The sequence below is a fragment of the Manacus candei genome, unplaced genomic scaffold (assembly GCF_025592945.1).
Source record: "Manacus candei isolate 608988 ecotype Guabito, Panama unplaced genomic scaffold, ASM2559294v1 h1tg000011l, whole genome shotgun sequence".
Lineage (NCBI taxonomy): Eukaryota > Metazoa > Chordata > Aves > Passeriformes > Pipridae > Manacus > Manacus candei.
In genome coordinates, this window is record NW_026138059.1 from 13,938,266 (window position 1) to 13,952,989 (window position 14,724).

Consider the following 14,724-nt stretch of genomic DNA (forward strand, 5'->3'; position numbering starts at 1 on the left):
AAAGCTTCTAGTTATAAGGTAAATGAACAAGTAAGGTAGTTGCTTACTCCAAAGCAGCAGAAACTAGTCGTCTCTTAACAAGCATTGTTCATAGACTGACTAATAAGAGAGTTCAGAATAATGCTGCTTAAAAACTGTGCCAACCTGAGGATGTCCATACAGTAGCGAGGGCTCCTGTGTTAAAGACAACTGCTTTCAGTCATGGTATTACAGCCTGATTTGAGGCAAGGACCTTTTTAGGGAAAAAAAGGGTTTATGATCTTACTGGGGAGAAGGAAGGGCAGATTTCCAAAGCAGTCTTGACTAAAGCATCCGTTTATGGGTCATCAGTTCATCCATAATGTGCACAGTTTACATGTATGCCACTAAAAAGTAACTGCATGTATACGTTTATTATACGTATTTTATATTTGTGGTGTTCTGTTGGTCTCCACCCTGGATGCTAAATGCAGTTTTTGTAAATTTTGTTTTCCTTGTAAAGGTTTCAGCACAGTGATGTTAGACATTCTTGTGTCTTAAGAGGGGAGAGAAATACTCCCTCTTCATCCTCTCAGGATACTTGTTCTCAATTGACAAGAGAACCAAACTGTGTGGTGGGGCTGGAAGACATACAAAACCTCACACAAACATGTATTTGACACTCTTGTGGGATTCTTTCAAAATCAGATGAATGTTTTCTATTTGAAATGTGATCTTAAATCACTTACATGCTTTTGGGAGAAAAAAAAATCCCCAACTACATTTATGAAAGAATCTTCACTTCATAACTTGTAATTGTACTTCACTTGAGTGGCTTTCAGATTAGTAGGCCAAAAGAGGAAAAAATTTGCTCCTAGACAGTTCTTAAAACCTCTTTCACTATCTTCATAAACAAGCAGCTATGAAAGTCATATTCAGCACAGAACATCATAGTTTGAAAAGGAAAAGGGGGGATAAAAAAGAAAAAGAAAGATACCTAGTATTTGGTATGTGAATGCTGAAGCCTTGAAAGTGTATGTTGTTTTTGCAAAGAGACGAAGGCAAAACCACTTATTGCGCTGTTTATTTTTAGAGAACACTTCTAAGGCGAGCCACTCCACACCCTGGAGAATTAAAGAACATGAAAAAGACAGTGGAGAATTTACGGAATGATATGAATGCTGCTAAAGGACTGGACTCAAACAAAAACGAGGTCAATAATGCCATTGACAGAGTGACCACTTCCGTGTAGAGTTTCATCTCCAGGTTTTGCCTCCTGTGTCTTCCCCTGCTGTTGAAATGTTCCTGTCGTCTTCTGGGACCTCACTGAGCCCCTTTTTGTTTTTAACCAGAACCTGATTCATCGTCTCCATACGTGAAAAATGCGGCCCACTGGAAGAAAGTGCCTTATTTCATCCAGGCAGTGAACCAATAATTTCCAAATCAATATTGTAATTTTAGTAGTCCTAGGCTTTTTAAAGTTTAATACACTACTGTATGCAAAATACAATATTTTTGTCTTAAACACAGGGGAAATAATGCTTTTCTTTTCCAGAGTGCTGGGATATCTTCTTCCCAGTGGCTGGATGTGCTGGTGAGAAATATAGTTTTGTGGGAAATTGATACACTTTTTTATTTTTTTGGCAGCTCAGATGGTGTAAATTTTAAATTTTTGTATAGGACTTTCATAACAAGATGATGTATTTCATTTTTAAGAGAAAATTTATCTTGAGCGGTACATATTTTAGTATTTGTGGAAGAGAACAAGTTTCATGGACAGCTGTATCGTTTGTTTGTACCACCCATTGTGCCTTATTGTGTCTTGTATGTCATATTAGTCTTAAATATAACAGTTCTTGAGGAAAGTGAGTAGATTTGGTCTCCAGCTTTAGATATGTCTTTCTTTTCAGACATTGGGAATTTTACAGCAGAGAACTTATGTTTGTATTATGGAATCTTAGGTCATGAAGCACAAATGTTAGTTTTGTTGTAAAGAGAATTAAGATTTAAATGACCAAACTGCTATTGTTTATTACATAATGCACTCACACTTTAACTTAGTTGTAATGAAACATCTTGGTTTGGATCCCGTGTTGCATTGCAGTCACTAGAAGTTCATGCTTCCATTGTTTTTTTCAAATGTGCCATCTGTAAAATAACTTGAAAAACAGCACGATAGACTTTCAGAAGCACAGTATGAAACTAGTTTTATGTATTACACAAGAAAGCATGATTCTTTAAACTGCTTTAGTGGTTTTATAAAAATATATAAAACCATAATAAAAAAAATCTTTGAAAGCTTCAGTAGATTCATTGTATCATTAAAACAGCAATTAAAGTATCAATTAATACTGGAATTTACTATCATTGTTGCTGTGTTGCACTTCCAGTGGTCCAGTGCTGATTTCAAGGTCTTATTAAATCTGTGGGTTCTGGTTTGTTTCTAAAGGTAAGTATTAACTGAATTCGGTAAATAACAGTTTTGCAAAAGGCTGATAAAGATTGTTGGTGTCTCTGGGTTGTGTATGTGCCATGAGCTAACAAAGACCACTGACTGGTTCAGTGCAGGGACTTGAGTAGTCAGAGTTCAGAGCAAAAATTTCACATATTTGGTGTGAGATGATACAATGAACCCATATTGAACAAAATGAAATATCTGACACTTCATGAGTGGCTAACCACACCCCTTCTGCTGCTGAGAGTTTCTTCCAGAAAGTGTGAATTGTATGAGGATTTCTGGGAGAAGATAGGAAAGGAAGAGATCAGGGAAGTCCTAATAACTTGTGTTTTCAAATTAATACCTGCAATACATGATAACTTTTTACATTTTGATTTGAAGCTTTTACAAAAGGCACTGCTTTCTTTTTGATATTGAACAGGTAGGTATTGCAAGCCATCTGCAGGTGTTTAAATCTAATCTGGCACAATACGTTAATTTTCATTTCTCATCCCAAAGATTCCTCATTTAAGCTTAAAAACGTGGTTTCTTTGTGGGAGATGCTGCAGGTTTTTAGGTATTAGGTCAGTTCAGGGGGGTAGTGCAGTTTTATTCTTTCCAAGGCAGAGCTCTCCTGGTTATTCTCAGTAAGCCTCTGTTAAAATAAAACCGAAAAGAAAACGAGCTTTTGGTACAGCTGACTCCAACCCTGGATAGAATTTTCTTTTTAAAGTACTTAATGGAATTGACACAACAAAAGTTTAAAAATGTACCCAGAGTGCAAGTAAACCTCAACAAACCCATTTGAGATGGAAAAGTTTTCCTAAAATAGACAGTTCCTAAAATAGCCAAAGGCAGCAAGACTCTGTGATGCCAATTTTTCATTTGGAAGCTGTGGTTTGTTTTGTTTTTATTGTCTGCTCCATCAGCAAGATGAATGTGTAAAGCCTGGGTTTGGGCCTTGCCTGACATGCCACCAGATGAAAATAATTAACTGCCCCTGTGCACCTACTCCCTCCTGCTACAGGCAGAACAAGACGTAAACCTTGTTATAACTCTGTGATAGGTGCTTGGTTGCTCAGCAGTTGCTTTTTATACATTCTGGCAGGCTTGTGGAGACTGTGCTGCAGCCCACAAACCTACCAGAAGACAGGTTTGCTGCGTCTGCTTTGGCATGAAGTAACTGGTCAGCAGTCAATTTTTTTTAATATGTTTATTTTATTTGTTTGGGGGTTTTGTTGTGTTTTTTCTTTGGGTTTTTGTTTGTTTTGTTGTTGTTGTTAATAGTGAGAGGAATATTTGTTGTGCTTTCTCTGGCTGTAGAAAATTGGGTGAACCAGGCTTGTTGCCTTCATTTGGGACAGTTTCACACTCCTGCACTCAGGAGTGCTGGTATTGTCATCTCAGCCAAAGGTGGGTGGTATGAATTGCTTATTGAAAGTGTTTGCATCCATTCATTTGTAAAAGAAAATAAAAGGAACTCAGACTAGAATCCAGTAATTGCCTAATGAGAGGTTATTGGAGCTGTAGTCCGTCATCAGACCATCCAGCTGCAATCCCTGAAGGAGTGTTGGTGTTCCTTGCTTTTCACTGCCATCTGTCTTCACTTTGTGAATCTGTGCAATGGAAGTCTGGATTTTCATTGTTTTTTTTTCAGTCAGTATCTGGGGAGAGTTAAAAGAGGAGAGGTGTATTTTTCAGTCTTCTACACTAACACTGTGTAGCACTGTATGTCGTTAATGTCCTTTTTTAATGTTTCTTGGGTGAGACAATTAAAGATTTTGCCCTGCTGCAGGTAGTTCAGCAGTGTATAAATGTAGTGCAGTGTTCGAGTCTAGCAATAAGTGTAGTTTCCAGCCTAGTGAATCCTTGAGGTATGGCAACAGCTGCTGGTGTTGTGGAATAATAGCAGTTGAAGTGTCATTTGTGCTTCAGGGCTGAAAAGATGTTTGGATACTTACTGTGCAAACAGTGACAAATGTCTACCCTCTCTCCCCCTAATGCTGGTTCAGAGTGACTTGCATGTCATTCTGCTTGATCAAACCTCCAGCAGCTGAGACCCCAGAAGTCCTTCTGATCTCTTGACTGGTCCATGTGTGTGCCATTTTATGAAGTGGTTTAGGTATGCTTCTCTTCCCAACAGTGTTGATAACACTTCAGGCAGTTTTAATTGTGTTTTATAGCCAGAAAAAACTGATGATATTCTGATGAAGCAGCGTGTCATTGAAAGCATGAACCCTCCCTAGTCTCTGTTTGACTTTTTTCTTTTGCTGATGCTGTGAGGAGCTTGAGTAGTGAATATGATTTTGTAAGCATGACTGACTTTTTTCTCTATGAACTTTTTCCACTTCCCTTTGTAAGTCTTTTGGGAGGTGGATTTAATGCAAGGAAAGACAAAATTAGCATCCTGTTTTATTAGCTATAAACAGGTAACCAGGGAAAATCAACTGACCATAGTGGTGGAGTAGATTTAATATTAACCTGTCGTTTACTGCATGCAAGTTCTCTTTATTGAAAGTCACAATTCCATAGTCTTGAAAGAACAGGGGTGGAAAAAAAGCACTCTTATGCTACCATTGTTAGTGTAGCAATGGATTTTTCCATCCCCTCTGTGTTGCTCCAGGCTTTTCTCACAGCTTCCATATAATTTACGTGTTAAGATTATTTTTCTGGCTCAAATTCCATGTTTTTTATAAATGACATATTATAGGAAAGTGCATATTGGAAAGTTGCATAATGCTCTCCTTTCCAACAAGTAACTTGTTTGTGTCCTGCTTAGCCTGCTTTTTGTCTAGCACTAGAAATTTACTGGTGCTGAGTGAACATTTTTTTGATTATTAGCTACTGGATGCTCATGATTTCAGCTTTTAAGAGGAGAGTAGTGACAGCAGGAATTTGATTTTTTTAAAAAGTGTATTTTTAGTATATTAGTTGATCCTACCCAGGTAAATGGAAATGTCTTCCTCCTACTGAGATGGAAGCACACTGTTTATCAGAAATGTCTAGACCTTTTGTTAATGGAGAATTCACTGCCATTCTTTGCCTTGACTCCAAAAATAAAATTACTTTTTCAATTGACTTGATATGAGTGCTTCCCCTCTTCAGTTTCCATCAAATGCATAAATATGTTTCAGCGCTTGGATTGCTATCAGAGAATATGACAAAAGCCGACTGGTCTTGACTATAAGTAATAGTTTTGGGTGTTCCCTTCCTTCTGAACCAAGAGTGAAATTTTCAAAGGGCCAGTGCCTTGCTCTTTCATGCTAAAGTCAGGAATATAATCAGTATTCCACCAGCTGAATGAAAAATGTGATTATTTCCCCCCCCCCCCCCCCAAAGTGGAAGAGCATATGCCTGGTTTGAGGATGCCTCTGTGGGCTGCTTTGCAGGAGCTGTCTTACTTCCTTTTCTGATGGGTGTTGGAGACACTATTTGTTTTATTGCCACGTGCATGGTTCTTGTGGCAACCAATTGGTCAGTCATGGGCTCTGCCAGAGCAGAGGGCTTTGAGGAAGGACCTCGATGACTGTAGCTGGACTGTGTATTAACTTCAGGAGCATGGGTTCATGGCAGTCTGTTTTTGAATTTATAAGTTGTTCAGGGTATTTTGCCTCTTAACACTGATGTTGTTAGTCTATTAACACCGAGATCTTAAGAAAGTAGTTTATCTTTGTACAGGAGAAGCCCTCTCTGAGAAGTACAGCATCAATATTGTCCATGGGAAGAACTCTGTGGCTCCTCAGTGATGTTTCAGAGAAGAGTTTTAGCAAATCTCTCTTGACATTAGTACCAGGAAGTGGACACCTTATGTCCAGTAACCTTTGACACTTTTTCTATAATGTGCTCATCTGTTGCTGGAGAATGTTGTCTCGACTGAAATCTCTGGAGATGTGGTAACATCCAAACCCAAAATGTTAGCAACGAGTACTGACTGTGGTAACTTTCCCCAAAATCCACAGATGCACACATCTTCCAAATACCACTAAAACATCAGCAGCTTGGATTTCAGATTATATTCAGATTCAGTATAATGCAGGGACAGGACTTTGAAGAGTGAAGTTAGTTTTGTATTGGGCTAAAACTATCTTCTTTTGAAGCAAACTTGGGCAAGTTATGGAAATGTGCTCTTGTTGTAAGCAGTCTGATTCTATGGTCATTCCCAATAACTTGCCAGTTTTACCCAAACCCAAAATAAATTGGCTGCTTTAAACCAGTCTGAAGTAGCTCATAGGAGACATGATTGTCCCATATTTCTGGAAGATTGAACAGGACACTACATGACTACATGATTATAAACATGAGTTTATAATGAGTTTTAATAGTTCATTGATGACATCATGGACTTCCACTAAGCAACTTAAACCAAAACAAAATCTAAACTAACTAACGAAAAGAATGTTTGTTTGAATATTACTGATGAATTTTTTTTTCTTTCAGAAGGAGAGAAGACTGCAAGTCTAAATAGAATTTGCATAGTGGATCTTTTTAGGATAATGTACAGCAATTTTACTTTTTTAATTGTGTTTCCAGGAAATTAAAAAAATCTTATCTGGCTACTCAGTACTTGAACATCTAAGTTTGACATTGTCATGTATTTATGCTAGCAAGGTTTCCCCATATAAGGCTTGCTTCCATTATCTGTTCAGGCAGCTTTGTTGCCTCTCCTACAGCAAAAACATATTCAAGGATGCCTTTGTTTCAGCAGTATTTTGTTTAGCTTTCATTCTTGTTTCATGCGAATTACACAAAGCTTTCTTAGAAACGGCCTTTTGTACTATAAAAAAGGAATGAGTCTGAAATAATTTTGAATTAATAGAATGTGTTATGTGTAGCTGTATTTAAAAGAAAGAGAGTGTTTATGTTCTTTGAAATGCATCTTTAAAGACATTTTCTTTGCCATAATTGAGCTATTTAAGCAAATCATCTTTTAAAAAGAAAAATAGGTGAGAATGTGTGTTTGGGGCTTTGAGTTGAGTTGTAGTAGCAGGTGTATGACCATTGAAGTGTTCTGTAACTGAAAGCACTGGATTCTACTTGCCAGTGGAGACCAGGCTGTGGCCATAAGCAGGGTGTTTTATTGTCATTGTGTGGTTTCAGTGTGGTACTTCAGAGACATAGGTGCCTTTCATGTTTTGGCTTTTATTGTTAGTGTTTAGGATTCTTTTTCATTCATGAGAATGATTTAGGGTGATACATAGCATTTACATACCTTTGTTGCCTGGAGGAAATTCATTCTCTATAAGATTTGTTAGTGAGATCTTACCAGAATAGACACCTTGTACTTTATGAGAACAATATGTCCTCCTAATGGACAGGTGTATGATACAAAGCAGTATTTATGTTAAGAAGAGACTGCTTTTTAAAACATGAAAAACATGTTGAAAGAAGGCAAAAGGGGAGCCCACCTGACTTGCTGCCAAAACATTGAAGCAAAATGATCTATTACAAATCAGTTAAGATTGTTAACCATGAAGGGAGAAGACAATGTGTTTCCATGGAACATAACTTCTAGGCTGATAAATATTTTCTCTCTCCAAACACTTCTGCATTTACAAAAACATCAGTGTTACACAGCCTACATACCTATGAGAAGCTTAAAGTTATAAATACTGAATTTGCCTTTTTGTTTTGTTCCAGTTATTAAGAGAACGTGAATCTATGTGCATCTCACTCTGTGTTTGATACTAATGACTTAAAACAATGATGTTTTTCGTCTTTTTGGGTCTTAGCTTCCCCACATAGGAAACACAAGAAAGAACGTCCAAACTTACCTGGGCAGGAAGAAGACCAATAATCTGTAAATTTCTGCAAGGAGAGCTGATTTTTCTTTCTTCATATTAGGGTATTTGCCAGTAACCTCTTGTCTAAAAACATGGTCCTATAGTATCTAATATAATGAGAATGAGCTAATAAATTACTGGAAGTTTTTTAAGATAGTTTTATTTTTGAAGTACAAATCTACTATCTGTTAGCTGAACTACCTTGAAGGCTGATGGAAGCTTGTTGCCCATTTAAAGCAATTTTCTTTAATACATCAGAGTAGGGAGTTAGTTTTATTTTTGGGAGGGAAAACAAAATCCAGTAAAAAAAACAAATTGAGGGGTTGCTTTGCCTTAAAGAACAGCAAACAGGGCTGTACCTTCCATCTCTTCCTTGAGGCAAACTACACATGACTAGCCTTCCTAAGATGTTGCAGCACTGTGTAGCACCTTGGCTACTCTTGGCTTTGTCCAAAAAGATGAAAAAGCTGGGCACCATAACACCCTGGCAGTGGCATTCCAGCATCTCTGGATTTCTCGGTTCCTTACCTTATATTGCTGCTTAACGCTGGATTAAAAGTCCACTATCTTCCTATTTCTACCCCCTCACCCTTTTCTTTCATCAAAAAGTATCAAGTTGTAAAAAAGATTGAGGATTAAGATTTGTTTTCAAAGTAATGGTAGCCAGTGCTCCCAGCACCAGCATTCATAGGAATGTAAAATCTACTGATGCTCATCACCTTGCTCCTCATGCATACAGGAGGCTGCCACTGCAGTTGAATGCATGCCTAAAATGATGAAGTGATTGACAGCATAAGTTTAATTAAAAATCTCTGTCTGTCACTTTGAAAGAATAGCCTTTTTACTGGTCTTACAGAATTTGGCATGCTGGGTTTGAGAAGCTGTTGTTTAGAATTAGGGACCAGGGTCAAACAAAGATGAGATATTTCCTTGGAAGAAGTTAAATGCTTCACGTTACCCCTATTTATTTTTAGGGTGAAATTGCTTTATGACTTCCTAATGAGCTTAAAAGTTGACAAGGATTTAAACTGTCTCTGAAAGTACCCTGAACACTAGAAGGTGTCACATTAGCTATTCTGAAATAAAACAGACCAGACCACTAGCAAACAATTTCACCTGGTGTGCTGTTTACCTGTCTGATTAGAATTGCTATTCCCCTAGTTAATATTCACAGAAAGCAAAGTTTCTGTTTCCTTATTCAAGACAAGTGTAAAGAAATACCAGGATCCTGCCTCGCATTTTGAATAGTCAGGAGAAACGGAATCTACTGCTGTGTCGTGATTGATTGTGCTGCTTTTGCATTGATCAACTAAATTGGCAATCAGGTCTAGTGTTCTGAGCAATGTGGTTTAGAATAACCAGAAATATGGGCTATTACCGGCAAATAGCAGTGTCACTGAGTGTCAGTGCAGTTCAAAATACAGTTTAACAGCAAATTTTCTGCAGAGACCAATCATACCTTCCTTGTACAATGCAAATAATCCTTTGTCGAGGTCAACAAAGTCTTTTTAAGACTCACAGAAAGGTCTACAATGTTTTCCAGTGAGATACTGAGATATTGTCCTTGTGCATTCCTTAGTCTTTTCAGCCATGCTAAAACCAAAAGGAAATTAAGAATCCCAAGGGGAGCTCCTTTGGCACCTGAAGATGAATCAGTATGTCCAGCATAAGATGCCTTGTCCTGCCTCCCTGTCTTTATCAACCTTAGATCTTATACAGATGGTGACATCTGGGTTGCTGGTAGCAGTGAGAAATCTGTGTGTTTGTGTATGTGTGTGAACATAACCATTCTTCATTTAAAAAGGAAAATGGGAACTTAAAGAATTGTTAAGTATGAATCAAATATCTGTTTAAACAATGTGAAGGCCACTGTGTGCTGCTGATAGCCCCACCATAAGCTTGTTGATAATTGTTTTTGTTAGTTTGTGTTCTCCATCTCTCTTTCTTGTTGGAGCACGTGCCTTAATGTGCCATATATTTATATGACATGAGGCTGCTTTCTGCCACTGGATTTGTATCACTGTAAGAAAATGTAGAGGTGAGATTAAAAGAAAGCTTAAAAGAAAGATAAAGGTTAGTTTGAAAAATGGCTTCTGAAGTTCAATGAAATTAAGGTACATAGAAAACCTTGGCACAACTTGTCATGTATGAACTTTTGTGTGTGAGTGAGAGAGGTGAAGTATTTTGGATGTAAATAAGTAATGGAAGTTTGGGGATTACTGGACTATAATCACTTTGAAAATCAGCAATCTTGAAAGATCAATTTAGTGCTGTACTTTCTATTGGGACCATTAAAAAAATGAAACATTTTATTTAATGAATAATGAAGAGGGGAGTGACTTACTAGATTTTTTTAACTTAGGTCATGAGACAAGATGGCCACTAAAGGTCTAAGTACTCTTGTTTGTTTTCTTAATAGTACACTTTATTGAAGACTGTTGTTGATCATTAATTCTTCTTTACAATTCTGAAGGTAGGCTTGGTTCCATGCTCATGTAAGCCCCTAAAGGCTTCCATTATTTTCAGCAGCCTTTGCTTGCTCTTTGTATCACCAGCATTGCCCATTAACTGGCAAAGTGTCTCTCTGGGACTGAAGGTACCTCTCAAGGTAAAAAAGGGAAATCCAGTATTTACAAGATACAAAAATGCCTAGCAGAACTTGCCAGACAGTTTCTGCACTTACACACTTCAATCACTTTCTTAAAATCTATTCATTACCTTTTTGTCTTTCTTTTTTTTTTTTTTTTGTCATCTTCCCCTCAGGACTCTATTAAGTGGCTTCCCAAGTCTCCTAAACTGTACAGTGGCCATAACTGGAGCTCTCAGGGCTCTCGCTGGGCCTCGTTGAAAGGAAAGGAAAGTTTTCATGGTGGTAACCTGTACAAATTCAGCTCTGCTAATGGAAAATGGAGGGAAGGAAGGAGCAGTCCTGAGCAAGAAGCAGAGGAACTCGAGGATCCTGATGATGTAGGTAGTCTCCTTGAAATTAGGAGGGAAAATGTGTATCCATCAAGAGTCTACAACTGCTTGCAGTGCTGTGCAGCCGAGCACTTTGGGTTTGTGGGAGGCTGCATTGCTTATACTCTTACATCCTTGCTTGTGCAGGAGGTACAGTGCCGTGTTCAATGTTTTATTCCTTTACTTTGCCTGCAATTCATCCATGCAACCCTCAGGAGTACAGTTTAACTTGCATGTTACAATGAATAACCTGAGTAAGGATGAGACAGATATGATTTTACTTTAATCCTACTTATATCCCCAGTTACCAACCTCCCTCCATCTCTTTCAGGTAAGTAGGAGATTAGCAGCACTGAGTCTCAGTGTCTCCCTTGAACTGGCTGGTAGAAAAGTGAGGTTGCAGTACTACTCCACTGCATGTTTAGTTTTGGGTGGTGCTCTTCCAGGATGGTGATATTCAGAAGACAGAAGACAGCCTGGCTGTCTTCTTGGCTATAGCCTGGGAAAAGGAGGTTGTCAGTGTACTCTTGCAGCCTTCTCCTGTCAGGGCATTGCTCACCAGTCTTTTCTTCTGAAATTTGCTGGGAAATGAGAGAGGAATTTGGGCTCCTGCTCTTCTTTCAGGACGTCTGCTTCCTTCCTAGCACCTGTGAGTGCTGCTGGTGTGCCCTCTGCTCCAACCCCCAGCCCTCGCTCTTGCTCCTGGCCTTTTTCCCTGGCACCCATGGCATTGTAGCACTGCTGATGGGTCTGGGTTGGTCAGCCTGGCAGTGTAAAGAGGAATCTCTCTCAAGAGAAGAAAGATAATGAATGTTTTATGTGAGTTAAAGCTAAACAAATTCCCTTTTAAGTGAAAATAGGAAGCAATCATGCCTTTTTCTACCCAACCAAAAAGAGATTGTGGGAAAGCACCGATATAGATTGAAAAATCAAGTGTCTACTGGGGTTTTTGCAAAGATGTTCAAGGTAATGCCACTGCTTTTTATTTCTGGTATTAAACTTCCAAGCTTAGGGAAGTTCGTGGGGCTTATTTTCGGAGATGTTGATCTTTTTGCTACATCATTTTACTGCCAACTGAAGTTAGAAGGATTTGGGCAATAGGAAGGTCTGATTCGACCTTAACCCATCAAAGTAGGGAGCAAAAGCCAGCTAAACATAAACAAAGCATTCATAAAATATGAACAGAATTTGGCCATTATGTCTGAATTTCATTTAACCCTTTGCCAAACATAACTGATGGCTGAGAAATGTCATTGTGTTCTGCTGTTAAACTTATCTGAAGCTTTAATTGTTTGGTGGATGTGTTTTAATTGGATGTGTTTTAGTTATTTCTCTTTTTAAGCCCTTGTGGTTTAGCTAAGCACAGGGTGACGTCTTCAGTTCCTCACTGCATCTCAGAGGTGCAACCTAGAGCCAGGCTTCAAAGCAGCCTTTGGGATACCTCACCTTTGAGGTTCCATTTCCAGAGGAATTCCTAACTCCCTTTAGTTTTCAGGTCTCCACTAACTACCATTTGCAACTGAATAAAGTCAATCCAATTACTGAAACAAAGTCTAGAGTCATAGATGCAAGATATAGGCTTGCCTTCCCTCTCACACCTATGGTCCCAAAAATGGAATGTGCGCCTTGAGGTACTATGAAAAATGTTTTATTTTCTGTAGGGAAAGGTCTTTGCCTCACATGTGTGATTTCTGGCCCTGGGACAGTAGATTCAGTGCTACAGAAATGCCAGAGGCTGGCCAAAATAGTCTTGTTCTCATGCTCTGTCCTTTTCATAGGGCATTGCAGGATTTAGTTGGGTATATGTGTGTTACATGTGCTTGTTCATGTGCTTGGGGATCTGGTGAAAGGCTATATGAATCACAGTGCTCTCCCTGTTCCCACAAGTTCAACCCTGATTTCAAGGGCAAAACATGCCCAGAGAAATAATGGTAAAAGAAATACTTGTACATTTGCTGTAAAGTTACAGTTTTGTCTTCAGTGAAACAAATGCTACCATACAGCAATGGGATAGTGAGGAACAAATCCAGGTTACCAGGGGAAGGGTCTGTGTATCAGGTAGGTATTGTCCTTGCTGTTGCTGTGTTTACCTTTTTCATCTTTAACCCCCAGGAACCTATTTCCAAGTTTTCCGGCAGTCTTTTTGATAGCAATGGTGGCATGAGAGATCAAAGAAATACCAGAACAACTCTTCAAGAAAAGCACAAGTTGGCAATGAAAGGGAAGAATCCTCCAGGGAGTAACACTAAGCTGCAGCCAGCTGTCTCCTCAGCAGGCAGCTTCCCCAGTGAGAGCAGCCGGATCCCAGAGGAATTGAGGGTGATGGATGTGCCACAGGCCCCGCTGAAGGTATTGAACTGCTGCATGGGCTGGGCTTGCTGGTGGAGGGGCTCTGTGTTTCTGTGGGGAAGTCCATGTGTTGGGGGCGGGGGGGGTAAGTCCTTTTGTGTGGCAGTTTATAAAATATGCATAGAAGGGGGACATTGCATGGTAGATTTCATGAGACTTACAGAGGGTAAGCTGAAGGTCATCCTTGCTCCCCCTGGTTTATGTATAAAAAGAATTTTCCTTTGAAAAAAACCTGACAAAACTCACTTTCCTTGTAGCCATGCATCTCATTTTATATATCCAGCTTTGGTATTGTGAGCTCAAGTCAAGAGTTTGTGCAGGTGGGCACAAACTCAGCTAAGTCTTTACTTAGTCCACGGTTTTGGAGCAGTGGCATGGTCTTACCCTCATGGCATGAGAAAGCCTCCATCCTGTGAAAGGAGTGGGAATGTTCAAGTGAAAATTTATCAGTGAGAACTGCAAGATTTTGGCTGAAAGTTATGAAAAAACTATGCTCTCAACTCAATGGATATACCCCATCTTGGCATGCTTTGGAGGACATGAGGAGGAAACATACTTTATGGATTGTCTCTTGGGAGGGTACAAGGCACACCTCTGCTGACTGCCTGTGGGACAGGATGCAGCACCAGGAAAGGTAGCTTGCCCAAAAGTGGCACCGGTGCTGGGACCTGTCACCAAAGCACTGCTGGCAGTCACGGGCTTGTGAAGTGTTGAGCATTCAGGTAATGCTAAGTCTAAGCCACATGTGGCAGAGTGGTTTTCATTTGGCTGATATGGTCTTTTCATATATTTTAGGAATTAGGAATTTCAGATGAGTATCTTCTATGTGCAAGAGTAACTGCATACATTTGTTAAATTTGCATAAATTTGTTAAAAGCAAAGATTTTTCATAAATTTATCAAATAATATTTACTCTTCACTTCTCCTGTGTACTGACTGGTATTGTTGCCATCGTGAATGCTTAGTGAATCTGTGGGTTTTATGAAGCAATTGGTTGGTCAGTAGCCTTATAAACAGCCTTATATGGTTTTGGCATGACTCTAACACCTGGAGAAATCATGCATTCTTGGTATTATTGAAGAGTAAAGACTAGTCTTGCATGTGCCAGTGTTGAAGCGTAGCACCATTCTTCTGTGGGCTGAGCTCTCTAGGGTCATGTCTGCTGGTGTTCAGAGTGAGAAGTAGATTTTCAATGCTAATGTTGGCAATGTTTTTGATTATACAGACTACTCACCCATTGTA

General features: G+C 39.1%; 2 protein-coding genes across 4 annotated transcripts in view; both read left to right on the plus strand.

Annotated features, from left to right (window-relative positions):
• Positions 1-2,262, plus strand: part of LRRC1 (leucine rich repeat containing 1) — a 66,246-nt gene extending 63,984 nt beyond the window's left edge. For both annotated transcript variants that reach the window (XM_051777861.1, XM_051777862.1), the window contains exon 14: positions 1,052-2,262. In XM_051777861.1, the coding sequence (XP_051633821.1) occupies positions 1,052-1,210 (159 nt within the window). In that variant the 3' untranslated portion in view covers positions 1,211-2,262. The remainder of the gene's footprint in view (positions 1-1,051) is intronic.
• An 87-nt stretch (positions 2,263-2,349) lies between these two features.
• Positions 2,350-14,724, plus strand: part of LOC127466707 (protein scribble homolog) — a 30,863-nt gene continuing 18,488 nt past the window's right edge. Inside the window, exons 1-3 of one of the 2 annotated variants that reach the window (XM_051777892.1) lie at positions 2,350-3,581; positions 10,939-11,142; positions 13,246-13,482. In XM_051777892.1, the coding sequence (XP_051633852.1) occupies positions 13,294-13,482 (189 nt within the window). In that variant the 5' untranslated portion in view covers positions 2,350-3,581; positions 10,939-11,142; positions 13,246-13,293. Of the gene's footprint in view, positions 3,582-10,938; positions 11,143-11,308; positions 13,483-14,724 lie in introns of those variants that run through there. The other variant, XM_051777890.1, reaches the window with a different exon arrangement.